The 22,225-nt window shown below is 44.6% G+C and overlaps 1 protein-coding gene across 1 annotated transcript in view; it reads left to right on the forward strand.

The window, feature by feature from the left end:
* Window positions 1–12,249: 12,249 nt before the first annotated feature.
* Window positions 12,250–22,225, forward strand: part of LOC115392064 (protein O-mannosyl-transferase TMTC2-like) — a 90,519-nt gene continuing 80,543 nt past the window's right edge. Inside the window, exon 1 of the mRNA XM_030096565.1 lies at window positions 12,250–12,684. Within this exon, the coding sequence (XP_029952425.1) occupies window positions 12,602–12,684 (83 nt within the window). The 5' untranslated portion in view covers window positions 12,250–12,601. The remainder of the gene's footprint in view (window positions 12,685–22,225) is intronic.

The following is a 22,225-nucleotide window of genomic DNA, read 5'->3' on the forward strand; positions in this document are numbered from 1 at the left end:
TGCACCCGCATTCACATGGAAATCATGACCACAGCCATTTCCAGGACCTTCATGAAATTAAAAGTGGGCGACTGCGGCGCGGTCGGCGGGGCGAGCTGCAGGCTCGGCGGTTTGATCTCTGATCTCGTCCTGTCTAGATGTCAAAGTGTCCTCGTGTGAGACACTAAACACTGCTTCCAATGGATAAAAAAAATACACTTTATAAGTGAAGCCTGTTTATTGTTAACGGCTGCTCATTCCGGGTGGCGTGGTGCAGCAGCGGTTAGTTCATTTGGCTGACAGTTTCAACATGCTCGCTCCATTTCCCTTCGGCTGCTCCTGTACCTGCGCGGGGTTTCTCAGTTTTACTGTTTCCCACCACAAATATTTATTTTTGATAAATTGGTGCTTCTAGAACAGTTAAGCTGTGTTATGTTTGCCAGTGTGTGTCTACGCCTTAAAGCCCTTTCACACGACAACGGTTCAAGTGAAAACACATTGTTTTCTTGTTTTCGTTTCAGAAAAGTTTCCTGTTCACACAGCAACGTTTTGAAAAAAATACTTGGACTGATGACCAAGCTGGATTGCTCTCAACTATGAAACTATCAAGTCCTGGGAGTCTTGATGCCCTGAAGGCAAATGAAAGTGTCCATCTGCTCTGTTTACTCCAGCTGTGTGCAGATGCAGTGTCTCCACCGTCCACACAGACACTGACACAGCTTTACTCATTTATCGCTGAACAGCAAACCCGAACCGAGGACGTCTTCTTCAATCAGACTTCTGAGCAACGTGCATTACCCTGCGGGTCTTGGTGATCATCCTCATTCAAGCCAACACGAAAAATACAAGATTAGGAGAGCATGTCACCAAAATCCTAGAATTAGGCAGTGTCGTATGCAATATGTTGAATATTTGCTTCAAATTTTGCTCAAAAACCGCAGACTATTGAAGGTTTTTAATGGATTTAATCCCGCTTATTTGTCTCTGAAAAACCTCATCTTTGTTCTGTCATATGTGTAACGACATGTCGACCAGACAGAGATGTTGGTTTCCTCTGAAGTATAATAACACATAATTGCCGAAACCACATTACATGGACAAATTGCTGCCGGAGCGCACTGCTTTCAGCCTGAAACAGGGGTTACTGCCTGTCCCCGCCATATCAATCCGGCCTCATGTCCTGGTGTGTGGCTCCACTTAAACACTGCAACACCATGCCGATTTCTGGCTCTGGCTGCCCGTTGGAGACGAGAAGAAAAGAAACCAGTGGAAGGGAAGACAAAGAACTGGAGGGTTTGGAGACACTTGGCTCTCCGGGCTTGCGTGTTATCTTCACCACTGAAACTATTCCGCCGCCCTGAAAGCAAGAGTGCGGCGAAACAATTTGTCAGCAGCGTGTTGTCTCCAGAGAGCGAGCGCAAGAAGTAAGTCGGAATGACAGTGAGAGCAGGGGAGCGGGCACACCAGAGAAATCCAGAAGGAAAACAGTGCGAGAAGTGTGCTGGCACAGACGAGAGGAGGAAGACATTTGTATGCAAGGCTTCGCTCTGGCAAATTAGCATTCAGTGACGAGTCACTCTCCACTATGTGTTCACTCCACTATAAATCAAACGGCATGTTTACAGCACAGGAGTGGACCGACGGAGGGGTTTTTTGCCGAGCACTGCCAGGCACAACACGAGACCTTTCTGCATGCTTCACGTTTGATTTTCGATATATATGAGAAAAAGCCTGCAGTCCAAGTTGCCTTTGAACTTTTTGATGAAGTCGATTTAAGCGATAACTGACGTCTGACATCTCTCCCAAGAAATTTGTTCCAAGGTTAGAATAACCTGATTCCTGCTCTGGACGTTCAAGCATGTGAAATCATTCTAACTATGTCTGTGGCTACTCTGAGTTAAATGGGAATTCCAAATTGAAATTATGTGCAGATACCTCTGATTGATCAGGGTCTCTTACTGGGATTTATGCGGTACTTTCAGACAGTGAAAGGTTGGCACCACTCCCAGAAGCGATATAAAAATGAAGGCGGCGATGCAGCAGACAATGAGGGCCGGATCATTCAGAGCACACGGTGAAGGCACGTCCGCTGAAATCCAAGTGAAGCAGGAGGACTTATTCTTACGTACTGAGTATGAAACTCAGAACGTGACGCTAAAATCATCCTCTTCTGCCACACGATGGGATTTCAACCATCATGTTGTCTTTCGTGTCTGAAGACACAGAGGAGATACGTACCTGCTGAGGATATGGCAATGGAGCATTGTGGGAACTTTGCGATTTGGGAAGCTTCCAATAAAATCATGACTTTTGTTTTGTACAGTCCTTTGCTGACCAATGTTTGCCCATGGGCCTTATGTTTGACCCCCCTGATATAAAGTGTGTTGACAACACTCAAGCAGTCTAATGTGCTTTATATGCCTCTCTGCTCCAGGTTCGATGTGGCTGGTAGATCTTGAATGGACAGAATAGATTCAAGGAGCTTATAATCAGATGCCCGACCCTCCTCAGCTGCTTCTTTGTCCTTGTGGATCCTCTAGAGATCCAGTGATCTCGTCACCTCCAGAGCGACGGTGTCTGAAGCAGTTGGCTCTTGGTATGGTCATCCAGGGTTGACATCTGAAGAGGCTGGGATCTTTTCTCTGTGCTCTTCAGAATGTCACGGAGCGCGGGGAACCTGAAGCAGACTGGAGTCGATTTAGAGTCAGAGCAGGTTTATTAAGGCAGACAAGTCCAGAAAAGTTAATCCAAGGTACAAAGCAGAGAAACAGACATGGAGGCAGACAGAGAAGGAGCTAACTGAGAAACGTACAGAAAGGAACATCAGACGCACCAACACTGTGTTCTCTTGGTTCTCATAGTGGCAAAAAGCTCTTTCCATCGTTTTCCCGATTGTCCTCAAGACTGTGGTTCTTTTCATCTTTACCTGGATGCCATGATAAGTTGTAGTTTGCAGTCACAGAGAGGAGATCTCATTCCTCCCAGTGCACAACCTGCTCAATCTCGAGAAAAAGATACACATACGTATCAAACACAAAAAAAAAAAAAAAAAAAAGGTAAAGAAACAAGAATGGCGTAAGAATGAGAATGCTAAATAATTCGTGCCATTCCAGGATTACGGTCCCCGGGCCACATGATGGGATCCACTCGTGGAGCCAGGACCCAGCATGAGTAGCTCACATTCTGCAGGTGGATGAAACCTGAAGTTACCCAGGAGATCGACGTGCATTGCTTATAGAGTGTGAGAGCGACGGGACCCTCATGGCATCAGAGAGACGCTCCCCGGTGTGAAATCCGACCGTCTGAAGAAGCTCACAAATTGAGTTCAAAGTTCTGGAGAGAATTACTTTCAACTGATGCGTTTTCAATGTTCTCTTTTTTGACGTGGCTCGGAGGATCGATTAGAAAGCCAAAAATAATTAAAAACACTTGCTCTGTGAGCCAGCTCCATCTTTTATACGGCGGGTATTCTAGTAAGTAACCGATCACACAGAGAGTTTTCCTTCTTCCCCTCTTCTGGCTGTCTGTGTCACTATAAAGAAAGAGTTTGCTCATTTAAACATCTGCCTCGGCGCAGCACAGCCAAGAGACTCATGATCAACAACCGTGTAATTTTGCGCAGGTCTCACGACATGAAATAAAACAATGCACGATTCTTTAACATCACCGAGGCATTTACTCTTTGTTAGCTGTCCTCTGGCGTGTGCCGAGCAGAGCAGAGGGAGCCGGCAGAGGAGACCTGAGCCGACGTTTAAAGCATCTCTGGACTTGGCGCTGCTCCTCGGTCGTCTGCTGAACACATCAGACCTGATCGGCTGCACTTCTCATCAGATGCACTCAGTCTCAGGACCCAATGTTGCACTTAAAAAAAAAAAAGAAAACCCACAAAGAAACAACTGAGATTTGTTCTTATAAACAGACACATTGGTTTATGGGAATATACAAAAGCATCCAGACACCCAAAACCCCGCGTTTCTGGCGCTAGCCAAGCGTATCCCTGGGATTCACAGATCGGGTTGCAGAGACATATTGAGCTTGATGTGTATTGTAAACATTCTGGTGATAAATGACAGATTCAATAAACCGAAGCCGCCTCTTGTGACTCATTAAAGTTATCATGCAAACAGAACTGTGGTTTGAAGCTGAACTGATTATTATCAACCGCTTCCATTTATTATCCCTTAAGTTTGATTATTGTCTAATGTATTTTTATTTGACATTTACTTCAACTTTATTTATAAAACAAGATATTTTGGAGGTTCGATGTTAACCAAACTGTCTCCAATTTAGAGCTGCACGATATCAGTAAACATCCGATAAGCTTGGTTTGTTTTTCCACACACTCTGCCATCTCAGACACGCACGTCTGCACAGTGGGATCAGCATCTCAGGCAGAGGTGCAACATCCGATGAGCCAGATATGAAGAGAATGAATCAACATTCTGCATTCAGAATTCATCGCATTCATTCTGGCTGTTTCTGCCATCTTATGTCAATCATCCTTCAAAAAATTAGCATCAGAGCCCGAGTTGGAAAACAAGCAGGCTATATGTTAAAAAAAGAAAATGTGACTGATAGGATAAGTTGACCTCTTTTTCCTGGAAAGATCCACTTTTCACCACCTGTCCAGGGTGGAGCTGCACATCGATGAAAGGTTTACATCGTTTTTTCATAGATCTGGTACAGAGAAAGCTAATGTTACAGCAGCAATGCTTCTAGTCTTTGAACAACATGTAAAAGCTGAGAGCTGCTTTTCAGACAAACCCAGGGAAAGAAAATAAATCTGCACATAAAGATTTGGACAAATCTAGTGTGTTAAGGCGGGAAACATCCGAGCTCACACTGACACAGAAAAACACCTGCTTTGATGCTCATATATATAAAAGATATTTCAATAAAGCTGGACTTTTCAAAACCCCTCCACATTTTCTAAACAAAAGAGAAGTTTCTTTCTAGTTCTAGAAGTTTTTGAGTTGTTTTTGTACGGTTGAATGTAAAAGAGAGATCAGTTCAACTCAGTTGTTTGAAAATATATTTTAGAAAACTTGTGAAAGAGGGGCATTTCCAGGATGTGTAGTTGTCACTATTCAGTTTATTATGCTCTCTTTTTACTGGTCTGGGGCCTGTTAACGTGAAACTGGCCTCTGAAACGAGTTTGACACCCTTGATCTAAGTAACAGTGTCGGGAAAAACCAAAGCTCACAGCAGCGAAAAGTCACTTCTGTGCTTCCGTGAGGCAATGAGATCAGTGTCCTTGTTCATTTTCACGTTTGAAGGTTACAAAAGGATCCGGTTTGTCTCCAGGAGGCCATATTCTTTTGCAGCGGAGTCAGTGCCGTACCGGGCGTGTGGGTTAGAAATAACACGAGTTGTCGTGATTGTCTCTGGAGTCGCCGTGTTGATTCATCCGTGGAGAGACCTTGCTGCGGGTAATTTCATTATGCAGATGGGTGCGAGAGCTGCCGGTGTCGAGAAGGACACAGCGGCGCGAGGCTGGCAGCACGGGGCCACCGCAGCGCTCTCCTGATCACTTACAGCTATCCCCCGCTTCTTGGGTGGAGTTAACAGAGAAAGATGGCGTCGAGGAGAAGCCGCAGCATTCCTCCCACAATGCCTATGTCTGCATAGCATAAACAGATGGGAGTTCTTGGCTACGAAGAACCTCTCAGCTTAACTTCACTTCGCGTTCTATTGTTTTTATTTATAGAGGGCTTCATGCTGCCGCGCTGGCATTTTTCTCTCTGTGAAGAAATTCGGTGCCTAAAAAGAAAAGGAATTGGTCGTGACTGAACGCTAATGATAACTCAAATTCAAGCAGACATTTAATACAACAGGTTTCATGCGACGTGTTGAAATGTACCATGGAAACTGTTTGATTTTGTTGAAGTTTTTTCCTTTTTTTTCCAGGCTCTTTTCTGTTGCAGACAGTTTTTATTGTTCTCCTTCCTCTCTGTCTCTGTGCCATAAATTTTCACCCCTGTTGTTCTGGCGGGCCGTTAAAGCTAAACCACTTCTGCTGCTGCGACTGATCCTTTTTCAACTCCAGTAAATTATAGGTTATCAGCTCAAATTCGTGTTGAATCCTCACCAATTTTATCTTATTGTTTGAGGTTCCTGGTGACATGACAGTTTAAAAAACACACAAAAAAAGGTGGGTTAAAATCAAACTTATTAATCCATGCCTCGCCCTCACCAGCTTGCTTTGATTTCACCTGGCAAAAAGTAGGAACCCGCTTCAGAACATAAACTTTAAAGAGAGGAGTGGGTGTTGCCTTCCTCGCCAAAGATCAAGACTTTTCATCCATTTCGAGTTTAGAGAGAGAGCGAGAGAGAGCGAGAGAGGGGGGTACTGCCTGCCTGCCTGCCTGCCTGCCTGCCTCTGCAGGGGGCATCAGCGTTCAAAGCCAGGCAGGGAGTGTGCTGACGGACTCCCAACACGGTTTTCTGGAGGAAAATAGTGGCACATCTCTTTAAAACCAGAGGTAGATTTCATCTTTTGGGCTGGTTCATCCCAACTAGAAGAGCAAGCTGCGGCTTTGTGTTATTAATACAATGGATATTGCGTCTCTGCTTGGAATTTAATTGCTTTTCAGATTGGAAATGTTTTCCTCTCTGCACCAGTGCACACCGAGAGATATGGCGAGAGAGTATATGTGTCTGAGAGAGCTGCTATTTCCATATTAAGGAGTAGTTTGGGGGTAATCTTCCTGACGTGGCACCAGAGCAGACACTTTAAACCGCCCCCCTCCACCCCAGTCGCTTCGCACTGAACTACCCTCTGCAGAACGACCATCAACTCTCCTGCTTCGCACTTCCTGTCGCAGTTAATGGACCTGCCATGTAAAGAGACCAGCTAACTCCCTAATGAAGGCCGCAATGACAAATTATATTAATGGAAATGCCACAGCTCCTTGTTTGATGGACATCTTTGTCGTCTGCCTCCGCTCAATCTGTCGGCCGGCATCACGCTTTCGGCCGCTGCACCATCAACTCCGGAGCCAGGAACCAATTTGCTGATGGTAGTTTACTGCTGAGTAAGCTTTGTCCAGATGAATATTCAGAGTTTATGTCCCACACTGATGATCCGGTGTTTTCTTTTTGATTGCCTGAAGCTCAGGTAGCAATTTCCCAGTTAATGAAGATGCAGGAAGAGCCTGTAAAGATCGTTCACCAGCTTAAGAGCACTCTTTCAGAGCCTCTCTAATTAAAAATGTCAACTGTATGATGTTCAAACATATTTCAAGACATTACAATGAGGATAAATAAATACTCCTTTGAGCCAGCTCTACATATAGGTACTCTACTTGTCCTGAATTATACACAACGGATCATTTTTGCATAAGTAATTCTAAAAAACTATATTATTTCTAACATGACTTTTGTGAAATACTGGCTACTTAGGGCCAATCCCAATTCTACCCCTTACCCCTACCCCTTAGCCCTTAGCCCTACCCCTATCACTCTCCTACCCCTTTTAGAATAGGGCTGAGGGCTAGGGCTATCTTTGCAGCACTATGAATTGGGATACCCCTTGGCCCTTTAAGCCCCGCCGCACTCCTATAACAACAAAAAATTATGGATATTAGAAATGATAGAAATTACATTAGAAATTACTTTTATTTTTTAAAAAATGGTATTATTATTTACCTTATATTTCTTTTTGAGGTTCTCCCACTTTTTTGAAGCTTGCTGGGCTGTAACTTCCCCTTCCAAGCCATTTTCTTTTATGAATTTCCTAAAGTAATACAGATATATTTATATAAACACGTTTTATTACTGACATATTATAGCTTAGACGAATAATATAATTTACTCCCAATGTGTTTTGGCGCTGTATTTTGATTTCAAAAACTTTTCTTCCTTTTTAACCTCTAAACCAGGGGTCCTGAAATACAAATCTTGAAGGTCCACATTTGCTTTTTATATACAAGCATGGGTCCGGACTTCAGCGCCCTGTGGGAGAGGGGGGGGGGTGTCCATGACTGGGACACTGTCACGCTAGTTTATCTATAAATTCAGTGAAGCAAATACACTTTTTATAGCTTTTTAAATAGTATACAGAAAGCAATCTTACATTTGTGCGACTCCGTGGTGGGCGCCATGTTGTTTTTTTCTGGCCAATGTGAAACTCCGCCTACCCCTATAGAGAATAGGGAGCATCGATGCAGACTTCGCTGAAAGGGGTGAAATAGCCCTTCCCCTTACCCCTACCCCTATTCAAAAAGGAGAATTGGGATAGCCCTTAAGCCTCGTGAACGCGCATATCATAGGGGTAGGGGTAAGGGGTAGGGGTAAGGGGTAGAATTGGGATTGGCCCTTAACATGCTCCATTATAAATATGATTTACTAGAAACACAACATGTACACAAGACATGTCAGTTTTTTAATCTTCACAAGCAAAATGGGAAATCAACTTCCTACACATACATAAAACAGGAGCACTGATTTCAGTGTTTAACGTAACTCTTCATTCAGTATCACTGATAGTTTTCAGATTGTCATAAATAGTTTAAAAGAAACTGAAACAAACGAGGCGACTCACAATGCAGTGCTTCACAAAGAAATGAAGGAAATACATGAAAACAAAGGATTTTAATCTGCAGAGTTTAAGATTATGAGAAACATTAAAATAAAGTGAATAATTCATTGGGAGCAAATAAAGTAAAAGATTTAGTGACACAAAGGTAATGAAATAAGTCTATTGTTTATTGGAAAGCCTGAGAAAATAGTAATTAGATACCAAATAATGCTGCTTCCCCAGAAAATTCCTTAAAAAAATTGCATTTTCACCTCTCATCTCTCTCTCTCTCCTGCTGTTCTTTACCTGTGCACCATGTCGTTATCAGTCTCATGCCGCTGATATGAAACTCGTTTTTGTTTGTATCACTCAGGATGTCAGCCGCTGCAAAAACACCCACAAAGCACTCAGGGCTGTTTGATTTCATACAAAGCCGCCCTTAAGAAGGCCGGCATTAAGCTCTGCTTTCTGTTCCACCGCACTCACATCCCCGTCTTTTTCCCATGTCAAAGTGACTGGAGACTCTGAACCTGTAATTATGCTGCAGCCTGAGCAGTGTCCCTGTAATTCCTCCAAGCCTTCCAGGATCCATTCCGGGAGGTCTTCCTCCGTCACAAACATCGTGCGACCGACCGCCTCTTGTTTTTTTCATTTTTCAACCACACGCTGTTTGGTCGGTGGCATGTGTGAAATTGAGAAGTTGTCAATATGATGTATGTTTAGCAGAACTCCTGAACCTAAACCAGTGATTTAACTGTAAAGTATACGCTATGCATTCCTCTGACTGGGTCTCATTTCCTACCTCTGTGATCCTTTAATATTAGGTCGGTCATCATATAGAAACATACAAAGATTCATAAATACTCAATCTAGTGATCTGTCAAGATGCTCCATCTGCTTCATATTGTGGACACATTAATCAAGAATAAAGACAAAGGGATTTTTGGTTGTTTTTTTTTTTTTTTTTAGATTGACTCTAACTATTTGACAGAAACTTTTCAAAAAAGAGAAATAAATAATTCAGCCAAAAACATAATACATCAACTTATAATGCCTCTATGTAGGAGTATTTAGCTGAATGGTGGAAAAATGTAAAAATCAACTCCTCTAATAGTTTAATAAATGAGTCATAAAAACCTTGAACATCTTAAATCAAAGAAATTGTTCAAAGATTTGAGTATAACGCTCCATCAGTGCATCTAACCAATAAAGCCTATCAATTTTTCTCTTATGTTGCAACACAGGAAACAGAAAGACACATTCTGATCAATCACACACCCACTCCCACATCCAGCCGAACACACACTCTCCACAGGAAGAACACTTTTTCCAACTTTTACCATCCAATAAAGCTTTTCCAGAGAGTAACCTTTAATCCGGGGGTGTCCAGTCCTGCTCCTGGAGGAACCCCTCAGGCCTGTTTTAGGTGCAACACAGCTGATTTCAATGAGGAGATGTTTATGAGGCTCCTTCAGGTGTTTGAAGATGCAGGTGTGTGTGTGTGTGTGGGAACTGTTTAATCCAGCTCAGGGTCACAAGGAGCAAATCACTTTAGAATTTTAGAGGAAACCCAGGCCAGCAGTCATTATTTGAACCCAGACCGTCTAACTGTGAGATGGAAGCTCGAACCACTGCAGCACCGTGCAGCCCAGCACCACTTCTAAACCAATTCCCAGTATATTTACAATTAAATTGGTTTCACTAATGTAACTTAGACCGTCCAACTATTTCTTTTCATCATGATCAAAAAGGAAACACACATGTGGAAATAAAGCAACGAGTGATTCATGTTTCAGCGCTGAATCGACTGAAACAAATGACTGAAAAGTCAAATGGAGTCTCTGAGCTGAAGCTCTAATCAGACTGATTTACGTCGGTGACCTGTGGCCGTCCTGTGTAAATCTGCTGAAACAGCCCCGAATCAATAAGGACTTGGCCTCATCCATGAAGCACTTTGGAAGTAGTTACTTTTCCCTTCTCTTATCTCTCGACATGCAGATTTCTTTTTTCTTTTTGTCTTAAAATTGTGAAATATCTGCAGTTGAAAGTTCTCCCAAAAACATCAACAGTCATGATTTGTTGTTTGTTGTCTTTGGAAAACAAAAAAAGCTGGTGAAACCACGTGAGACTAATGTTTTATGTGATAGTAACTGGGGTTTTCGTTCTGAAGAGGGAAAACAAGCCTGTTTAATGTTATATTTTATGTGTTTTTGAAGTAATATTTCTCAACAAATAAATAATCTTTGTCATACAAATCGGACATTTGGAATCCAAATGACTGGACGCTTGGTGCGCTGCGCGCCCTCTAGTGGTGACTCACAGACCAGCTCCACCTTCCCTGGAAGTTTGGTTAAAACTCAATCAGGAGAAAAGACTGTGATCACTGTCCAGCCAGGGTTCAAATGCAACGTGTGTGTCACCTGAGAGGGGGAAAAATGAACAAACAAATAAACAAAACAAAGCAAAACATTTGTCCTCATGCACAAACTGGAAGAGCTCTGTCTGGATCCACTCAGCAGGCTCACGTGCTCATTTTGAAATGAATCCATCAGAGTTTTAGAGAAGCAAAGCATGTTTTGTCAGTGAATGAGAGGTTGAAGTCAGGACAAAGTCCCTCTCTTTCCAGCAGGGGATTCTTTTATGTACGCTGCAGTCAGATTATTACTGTAATCATAAGACGCAGGGTGCTTCTGCAGAAATACAAACCTAGAGATGGTTAATGACTGTTTTTCCCAGGCAAGCAATAAGCAGCGCATTCATCCATCTCTTGAAATTGAAACTGTGCCTGCTGTAGATGGCTGATGAGGACAGAGGCGGCATTTCAGTTCTCACTGAATTAAATGACAGAAGGGAGGAGAAGAACCCGAACGCTTCTGTAAAGACCACCGTCAGGCTGTGGACGGCTGTTAGTGCTCGCAGGTGACCCATCCCAGAAGGTCTCAGCATCATGGAGCGTGATTTATCCCGCTGCCAGCAGCAGGTGTGCGCATGCGCCGCAGCGGGCTCAGCCACATGCGCGTGGGTCGGAGCTGCGTCAAGCGCAAAGAGACGCCGGGAAGAAGAGCGGAAGTGGAGGGGATTAGGTCACAGAATAAAGCCTGAAATACTATTTTAACACCATTCGACAACGGAATCTGACGAACCTGAGGAGGAATCCACGCAGGGAGTGTAGGAGGACTCGGAAATAATATAACAGAATTATATATCTAATATAGTTTAGCGCACGTGTGCCTAAATATTGTGTGTCAGGCCTCTCAGTGTTGAATAGATTCATGTAAAACTGCCCTGTTCCGCCTTCTAATAGTAATGAATAATATTTTTTTATTATTATTATGTGTGTGTGCGTGGGTGCAAATGACAGATTAATGGCACGTACAGTTGCATATATTTAAATTCTGACGTATTAAATATGATAAATATGAATATAATATATGTTTCTCTGTGAGCAACTAATGATTAATGACGAGTAAAGCTGAGTAAAATCCACTGCCTCGTTTATTAAATATTCTGGACTGCTGTTTGTTTTTGGAGAATATAGTTTTATTGATTTTGCCTCCTTTATGGACGACAATCCCGGTAAACATGTTTTATTTTGGGAGCCGAGCCGGATGCTGCCAGCTCCTCTGCGGCGGCTTGATGCGCCCGGAGACGCTCCTCCAGCAGCGGCCGCTGCGCACCGGAGCGCTCCTCCTCCGCGTGTGTGTGAGGGAGAGAGAGAGAGAGAGTGTGTGTGTGTGTGTGTGTATGTGTGTGTGTGCGTCTGGGAGGCGTGCGGCGGCATGTTGTCACAGATTGACTAAACGCTGCTCCTGTTTTATTTCGTGCCCAACTCTCAGCGGGGGAACAGACGCCGTCGGGCTCAGACCCAACATGGGTTAGAGACGCAGCCACCTATGGATTATCCACTTTGTGCACTTCAGCGAGGATGATGGGGGGGCGAGGTGGACTTGTTTTCGCAGAGACATCCTGACAAAGACGGGGACTGAAGAGGGAACGGAGACCGGGATTTCGCTGCTGGTCTCTGTCTCGCTGTGCATCTTCCTTTTCTTTTTCTTTCTTTCTTATTTTTTTTTTTTAATTCCCCTGCGCGTGAGCGAGACAGAAATGTTTGCAGAATTGCTGTGCAGCGCCGTGGCTCTGGTCCTGTATGTCAACACTCTGGGCGCCGATTTCTGCTACGATGACAGGTACTCCAGTGAATGAATGACAGAGGAATCGGTGTGTGTTTCTGTCTGTCTGTGTGTGAGTGTGTGTGTGTGTGTGTGTGTGTGTGTGTGGAGCGGATCGGTCCTGCAGAGCGGTGATGATGAGAGGCTTTAATCGCCATGCTGCTCCAACTCTGCAGCATCTCAGCTGAGTCTGTCTCCCTGAAGGCAGGCATCAGGTATCAAGACTGATCAGAAAACCGCTGTCACCTTTCACACTCCTCCACACACACGCGTCTGGCCAAGTGTGTTTAGAGGGTGGTGACCCCCCCCCCCCCCCAAAGCACAATAATTACGAAGCAAGTGATTTCCTTCATTAATATGAACATTCTGCATCCCTTTGTGTTTTTAGCACAGGTAGGAAGAGTGAAGTTGCTTTTCCTCTATTGCAAAAACAAGTACTAAAAAAAAAAAATCACAATGAACTTAACTCGGTGGAAGTATTTTTATTTCTGCAGCCCCTCTGTTTATCCATTATCTGAAGATTTGTACTCAAGTTGTAGCTACTGCTGTCACAGTACTGAAGTAACAGTTGCTGTTGCTGGAATGCAGGTTTCTGAGGAGGTCATTCCTTCTTTGTGTTTAAAACCACATGTGGAAAGAGGACAACAAATATGTACTCAAGTACAGCTGCATTGTTTAAACTGTACACAATTGTTAGAAAAGACTGCTAAAAACACTTGTAAAAGTAAAGAGTAGACTCTTAAAAAAGTGTTTCAAAGTATTAATAATAACCTCATTTATTTGGATTATTCAGATTTGATTCTAATCGATTCAGCTCAGACCTGAATGACACAAACATGCTTCATTTATTAATCCATTACATCATCCTGATATCCACTGTGTTTCTGGCCGCCCTCCCCACAGGTTGATGTGTGGAATCAGCTGCATGCAGCGATATCTCTGAGCAGAGTCCCGAACCCTCCAGAGCCTGAACTCAGAGTCCTGAGATGTGCTGTGGAGTTAATTGATCTCTGGAGGAGAGACGTGTCTCCTCTCTGCTCGCTCTCCAGCACTTTCTGCTGCCTGCTGAAACTTCCAGCATGCTTGTCTTTTTTCTTTTTCTTATTATATTACTTAAAAATAGCCGAACGCCGTCACCCTATCTGCTGGAAGCCATCGGTCCTGTGGGCTTCAGCTGTTGTAGTAATGCATTACTCAGAGCTGGCCTCTTGATATTTGATGGCTGAATGCTTGTCGGAGCCTCCAGCTCTTTATTCGCCATCCACGCCTTGATGTAGGTCATTTTTCTGCCGTCAGTATAAACTTGCATCATTAATACAGACGTGAACAACAGTCTCTCATTATCAGTTTACAGTTACATACATGTGCTCTGTTATTTATGACAAGTGTTGTTTAATGGTTGAAACACGCCCGGAGGACAGAGATGAGTGAACAAACAGGACATTAACACCCCTCAAATCAGCTGCCAGCGTATTTTCCCGTAAAGCTCCACACATCGAGTGCTTCATGCTCGGCACATTTCCCAAGGCCTTTCTGCTACAAGTCTGACTCTTTCCGGGTGGATGTGCTGCTGTGCGTTTGTACTTTGTGCTGAGGTCAGGTGATTCGGGCACATCTGTGCCGGAGATATGGTTGTTTGTGTCCATAAACCTGTCGGGGAGCGGCTGTGAAGAGGCGAGCGGCTTCTGCTGCTTGTGGCCTCTGCGAGGCAGACGCCTAGATTTTTCTAGTAAAAAGGCTTTAACATATTATTTATTATCAGTATTATTGATAATATGAGATTTTTGGGTTAAAGTTAAAGTAGCATGCAGTTATGTATGTTTCTCTCCTTCACATGTTTTTTTTTTTTTTTCCTCAATTGCAGGCTGAGTGTCACCCAGCGTTATCTGTTTTTAGCACCATGTGTTCAGGCTTGCAATTAGCAGCCATCTCCTGTCGCCTCGGGCTCAGCTGAAGGGGGAGGGACGGAGATGGAGGAAGGGTGGCTGCGACTCAGATATATCATTTAGTTAAACAATCCTGGACACACACACAGGACGGATTTAACTTGCAAATGCTGTGTTACTGTAAGAGGGGAAGAAAGAAGAAGAAGAAGCCGACGAGACTTTGTGATGGTGGAGGAGCTGTCGTGAAGGAAAACGCAGAATGTGTGATGGCGATAAATCAAACCGGCGCTAACACCCTGCAGCCTGCAGATGAATTTATTTAAGCTCGACGGTAATTTATGGATCATTGAGATAATGTTTCTCACAAACTGAGAGGACAGCACTACTTTATTAGATTACATGCTTAAAGATGACATTTGGTAGTTTCGCTCCTCTTCGGTGTGAATTTAAATAAAACAGAATCCCTTCGCCATTTATTGATTGTTTATGTTCAAAAGCTCAAGGGAAAAAAAACCCAGTGTGAATATTTATAATCGTCATAATGCAGCATTGATTTGTCTGTGCGAAAAGGCAGATTTTGTTCCCTCTTTGTTCGCGGCTGTGAAACTAAAGCTCAGACTTAACTCAGCTGGTGATTTGGAGTTAAAGTCCAACACCGTGGTGGTGTGTTGGGCTGTGTGTAGAAAGGGTGGGGGGGGTGGGGGCTGGGAAGCCTGCAGTCTGAAAGACACCTGAGGATTTGCCATCGATCGACTGATAGTTTCGGTGCGGAATGCTTAAATGATTTCGTGCTTGGGAAAGTTCAGCCGTGGATTCCTCTGTTCTCAGCTTCTCATCTTCGGTGTGCTCAGCGGCCACTCGTTACCTTCCTCACCAGGCTCCCAAGGCCAGCAGGAGGTCACAATTAACAAGGAAAATAAGCACTTTACATGTTATTGATATTCTATCCTCCTGGGTGCCTGGAAAAAGGCAGATTTCTGACCCCGCTCTGAGTCACCGCTCCTCCCTTGATAGAAACGACAGGCTGGAAGAGTGACCTGCTGCACGGCGCCAAATGGCCCCGGGGGCGGAGGGAGCGTTTCCCCCCCTCCCCTGGACACACTCATCATTAGCACATACATAGCTTTGACACCTGCGCTGGAAAATGGGAATCATACGTCACGCAGCTCATATCTGTGCGCTGCTCTAATCTGGCGTTGGGCTGACTGAAGGAATGGGAGAGCAGAGAAATGTCAGAGGAGAAATACTGGAGCAATATCCCCAGACCTGCTGTGAGCCTGCAACTCGCCGTTCCACAGAAAAATCAAGCGAAGGCCTTATAGACTTGACTGTCTACGGTTCGGTTTTGGTTTTAAGGTTAAAACTGAAGGCAGTAGGAAAATCCAGACAAACATGCTCCTAATGTGGCATGCAATCATTCATTTAACAGCTAAAAACACTATTTTCCAAATAAATCCCACCTCAGCCTTCTCACGCAGGACTGATGGGTTATTGCGAGCCGTCAGGGGCTTGACGGATGCGACAAACTGCGCCCACCTCATTTCTGCGACCTTGTGCGATTTGACTGTGCGGGCCGGTGCGAAGGTTGCAGGACGCAGTGAAGGACGCGGCCTCCCCGGACGCCAGCTGTGATTTATCGTGTTCAGACGGGGCCAGTCAACTCGCTGCATCAGAAAGTTTCCTGGAGGAGCCGGGGCCGGGAGGCGTAGCTGCGAGGCAGCGCTGGGTGAGCAGCCACCCAGAGCTTTGTGCGGTGACTCATGTTTGTGTACTGATCAAACCAACATGCTCATGGAAAACATTCCTGCTGAATTTATTTACTTCTGTGTTTGTTTGCTGCCTGATTTCATGATATCGCTGACATGTTTGAGTGGGCACTTCTGACTCTGGTGGGGTGTTTATGCCTCTTGTTCGGGGTGAACCCTGCCTTCTGCCGCAGTCGGCTCTGTCTGGTGAAGACGGTGCAGGAAGTGAACCAAACACCCCGGTTCTGACTGTGTGTGGTCTGTGAGGTGCAGCCCATCCCGTCCCGTCCTACCTGGTCCAACGTGGACCAGGGTGACTCTCCTCCAGCGAACTGGAACCCGACTGAAGCTTTGCCTACTTAGCGTTGTGGTTCCGTTGAGGAGCTAAAGGGCGGCACCCCAGCAGCCTGCGTATCCCCGCGTTTTTCCCCCCGTCGGGCTTTCTCTGCCGGCGCCCTGTAATTACCGTCCTGCCTGCACAGCCACTCACGACATGGGTTTGTGGATGGAGCTGCTCCGCTTGTCTTCCTTTTCTCTGTCTGCCTTCCCTTACAACTCGTCCCAAAAACCTTTTAGGCCCTCGGCTCTCATCATCCAGAGCCTCCAGATGGTCCCGTTTGGTGAGCCGTTAAGGGTTTTTCTTCCTTCACCAGTCTGAAGGGGAACGTTTGAAGTGGATTCAAATGGAGGATGTTGTGTTTGCCTGCAGTTGCCAGGATGGAGACATCAAAGTTCCCAGTGACACAGACGGCACAGAACGGTCGGCGAAGATGGCCCCGTGACAAATGAGCAAACTTATATGTAAAAAGTCCTTCTTTCAAAGCGACTATAGTCTGTATTTCTATTGAATTTACTGACACTTTGTAGTGACGAACCCACTTGGAATTATCACTTGGTTCAGCCGCTTGTCTCTAATTTAGGGATCCTTACGCCGCGATTTGAATCATTCTTTTGGTTTTATGGCTCGCAGCTTGACTATTTTTGCTCCATTCTTACTGCTGCCGGAGTGTTTTCTGCGATGGTCGGCAGCTGCGTTCCAACAAAAAGCTGCTTCGCGCCATATTTCAGCACCAAATGGCAGCCAGACAACCTCAGCCGCTGTGGAATGGATACGTAGCTAAAAACACACATTTGAAGTTGAATCTTGTGCTTTGTTTTTTTTGTGTTACTACATATGTAAATTCATATGTTCTCAATCTAGCCGACCCCGTATCTTTAGATATTAAAAGAAAGATCTGTTGTATTTGTAAGTTACAATAGGAGCAGGTGATGAATGGCGCCCGTAGCCGTGTGTGGTATCGGCTTTTTTCTACCGTGATGAATCTGTTGTCGACAGGAGGAACCTTTGTTCCCGCATTTCCTCCCTCAGACGACCAGGGAGTGTTGGCAGGAAGGGAAGGAGATATGTGGGAGGCATCCTGCCCAATCTTGTTGGCCCAATACTTTCTCTCCTAGATATTCTCAGTCCAGGCAAAGTGGGTGTTTCTGATTCTCAGATTATAAAGATACATTTACTGTTCATCAGATTTCGAAGAAATCTGCATCTTTGTGATTAATATGAGGTGCTTTTCGACCTAATTTGAATTTATTTCTTCATATTTTACCCAAAATATGAGGATTCACCACACATCAGCCCAGATTTGACCACAGATTGTTACTCCATTTTCCAAAGCTCTCATTTCCAATCAGTAAGAGCAGATATCGTTCTTTTCACCCTCACCACACTTGCGAGACGAGATACCCTGGAAAAACACCATTTGTTTCTAAAAATACCATTAATGAGTGGTTTTCTGACGTGCTTGCGAGGTTCTTCTCTTACCCCACAGAACAACTCGCAGCATCTTTTCATGGAGGGAGTTCATAAATAGGTTAATAGAAAACAGCTGACTTTATATGATGCTCCGCTCTCTTCCTCGCTGTCATCGGGTCTAGACTACGTCAACATTGTACTGCATCGCGGCGTTTTACCTCCTGAAGTTCACGTTGAAAATGCTGGCCGTGGAGTTGCGTTCCCTGTGGTAAGAACTGAGAGGGAAAATCGGAAATACCTGCATATTTGGAAAATGTGCAACAGTGATCAAACTTGAGAACGTGTTTTATCGGTGTACTTCATAACATGTTTAAAGCATGGAAACACGCAATAGAGAAGACTAGAACATTCCTGTAGACTTACAGGGGACATCCCTTTCCCTGTATTTCCATCCTGAATTGCAAAACAGTTCAATAGACTGCGCAGGCCTCTCTGCGGCTGCGAGGGAAGAGACGGCTTCGACGTATTGATGGGTCAGACTGTGCTGAGGTGAACTCGCTCTCTCCAGTAGATCTGTTATTGCTTCCGCAGACGGATGGATCTTTAGAGTTTTCTTGTAGAAACTGTGGACATATCAATAATTTATCCAGCTCAGGAGACGCTGCTTTATCAGAACACGGGCATTAGTGGTGGAGTTGGAAGAAACAGATGTTTCAAAAATGATCAGGGACGGAATGAGAAAAGCTCTAAATACAAATCAAGTTGTATCGAGTTTGGGGTTTTTTTTCGCTTCTTTTACAGCTTTCGTGACTTGAGATTCAACAATATTTCCATAAGTGAGACAAATATTTGTTCTGTACTGTTGAATATATTGCTGTTAAATATGTTCACTGCAGCATATTAAAGGTCCCCAGAGGATCAATTCCAATATTGTGGGCAATCCTGTGTCTTTATATCCTCGATATGAGCCGAGTTTGGAGACGAGATTTCCATGAGCCTGCTCCTCAGTTATGAGGTGCAGCCAATTAGCACATGTTACCATGGGAACACATTCAAATAAGATGATGGTGATGATGGTAAATCTGCTACACTCCAGTGTGTCATTACCTCCAGCATCGCGAAAATACGATCTAATTGACCTTCAGCTTATGTGCAGCCACTTTATTCCTATAATTGTTCAGAGCTTGATGATATATTGACCTTTTATTTCTCCAGTTGTTGAGTTAGAAGTACAGCACAGCCTCTCATGAATGCACCATATATGTTAAAGCTGTGGCTTAAGTAAGCATTACTGAGCTAAAGCTGATTAGTGTGTGAACAGTAGCAGGTTATAATGCTGAACATGGTACCACCAGTGAGTCATAGTTTAAGTTTTTCTCTTAATCACAGTAATCCTGAGTGGCATTTTTTTTTTAACACAGGGAATGCTGGACACCTCCAGCCTCCAGGTCCAGATGGTGTCTAGACTTTGCAGAAACATGATACGTGCATGACTCTTAAATACCTGTGATAGTTGATCTACAACTGATCGCACGGCGCTATCTGCTGCCAGGTGATACCGAATACGTCTGGCTCGTTGGAGACCGCTTGATCTTTTCCACTTCAGCTCATTATTTGCTGAGTGCCGCAGCATTCCCCCATTGGTTGTGCTGTTGGACTGAAAGCTGATCATGAGCAGTCGCCATGCCCACCGTTTCTTGAAAGCCCTCACTGTGCTCTCGCCAGGCCAGAGCAAGCTGCTTTTAAGCTGCATTAATCAGGCTCTGGTGCTTTGTAATCAAACGCCTGGTATGCAGGAGGATGAGAAATGGAGCATATGTAGCTGTCGGGTTTGCTAGCCGGTGGTGGATTGAGGCATTAGAGATTGTCTTCGTTGAACTGCACATGACGTTGACCTTCGTCCTCGTTGGGTATTCGTGCCGCTCCTTGCCTGGCGATTTAATTAAAAGCCAACAGATTATCTCGGCTAATACATCATGTGGTTAAGGCGGCACAGACAGTGCACTGCAAAGAGTCAAAAACACACACGCATGTAATTGCCCTAAATGGGAATAATGTGCAATTCCAGACCTAATCGCCCAGCTAGCAAATCCTTCACACGTTCGGTATTGTGTGGCACGCGTTCAACACAACAGTTAAATTGAGTCAGAAAGGCGTTAAAGCTCCCAAGAAATACAACGAATTGAACTAATGAGCTGTTTTATAAAATGATATCGACTGGTCGAATTCAGGATAAGGGGTTATGAATGTGGAGCGCCGACTCCATGCTATGTTTTTAATGAGCACACTGATTAGCCGAGGTTGACTACAGGTTACACTGACATCGTTAGACACACATTTTTAAATGATTTGACTGTACTGGGTTAAGTTGTTAATGGGTCTAGACAAGGGTTTGGATTTCCAGGGCTAATGCTGGCTGATGGCTCTTAAGCCACGGCCACTCTCAGGCTCTTGGCCCTCTTCATATTAATGGGATTAACAGCAGTGCGGATGAGTGGGAGCACGACGTGTAAGCAGAGAACCCCGAGCCATTAGAAACAAAACCTCTCCTGTCTCCCACATCCAACAAGGATGCAATGGTTTGTCCCGTTCACTGAGGAAGAGGAGAAGGCCCTGCCTCTCGGTCTCAGTGGTGTTCTCTGTCGAGGAGCACTGACTCATTTCGATAAGGTTATGACACAAGCTGGCCGGTTCGGAGGCTGAGCCTTTGTCCATTGTGAGAAGAAGGGTTTGTGTGGTCCCTCTGTTCTCCCTGGACTCGGTAAAGGAAGCCATTTGTTGCCAAATAGAGGGGAATTAATCCCTGGTTGTGTTGGCCTGTTGTTTATGAGGGACAAAGAAGCAAGACCTCAATGTTCACTGTGTGAATGGAAGAGAAAAGCGACCGCAGCAATGCAGATCTAACCTGTCACAAGCAATTGGGCCAACTCATTACGGCGGTGCGTGCTCTGGTAGGTGCTCTCCGAGCCCTGGCTCTGCTTCCAAGTGGAGAGGCACGGGAACGGGGTCAGAGGATTCACAGTTGGTAAGCTCACAGAAGCTCAACCGTGTTATGAATATGCCAGCTCCGTTCATTTCATGTGGCTTAGTGGTATTACTGGAAAGATCATGTGTCAATCAGTGCACTTGGCAATGTTCAGATTGGAACAGGTTATCATCTGCTTAAAGTTGCCAAAGCTAAGAGAACTGATGAAATATTTTTTTAATTTAGAATTGGAGCAGTTGTTATGCTGTTTTTGTTTTGTTTTGTTTTGTTTTTTTAACTTTCTTGCTGCTGCAGACTCTATTTGGTCTCGATATGCAGCTGGTGTCACAGGTTTTATCAGTAAGACTGAAAGAAAAATTATTTTCACCAAGTTTGCGTAGCGTTCAGAAAGGGTCACTTCGACAGTTGTGAAGAAATCTGATCAGATACTTTATTTGCTTTTTGGTATTCTGCTGCACAGCAGTGCTTCACACCTACACATTCAATCTGAAGGTTTAACAAAGGTCTCACTTCCACTCACTTCACATTTGTTCTGTCTTGAGGGTGATTGCTGCTGAGAGGTTATATCCATATTAAAGTGAAACAGAAGCAGCTCCACGTCCAAGATTTCCACTGAAATAAACAAAGAACCTTTTGTAACGCTGCACAGTCTGTTAATCTTATAGAGGACCACTGGGGAAAAACATGTATTGTGGATCCTAAGAGGTGGCAGAGAAGTGACGGCATTAGTGGAACATGTGAATATCTTCAGTTTCTTTGGCATCGTTTCTTTCCCCGTCAGTTTCGTGTTTCCTACTTTGAGGATACGACCATTGGACATTCACTGACTTGTGTTATTATTGTGGTTTAAGTGGTTTTCACACACAGTTACACTATCTTGTGCTTCCTCGGTGTGGTGAGTGAGTCAGATAGACTGCAGTCCTGTGGTTCAGCCCGTTTGGCCGCTGTGGGTAACCTGCTGCTCCCCTTCGGCCTGTAACACTGGGAGGCAGAGGGAGATGGGCCCTCAGCGACGCTCACTGATCAGAAGGGTTTGTGGAGACCCTTGAAGGAAGTGAAAACAGGATGTACTCTTTGCTTGTGTATTTTTGTCGCCTTTCTATATTTGAGATGAAGTCTTAGCTGTCGGAGTTGCCTCCTGCCTCTCTCTCTCTCTCACCTCTCACTCAGCCACAGCGACGGGGGGAAGCAC

The sequence above is a fragment of the Salarias fasciatus genome, chromosome 7, assembly GCF_902148845.1.
Source record: "Salarias fasciatus chromosome 7, fSalaFa1.1, whole genome shotgun sequence".
NCBI classification, from domain to species: Eukaryota; Metazoa; Chordata; class Actinopteri; order Blenniiformes; family Blenniidae; genus Salarias; species Salarias fasciatus.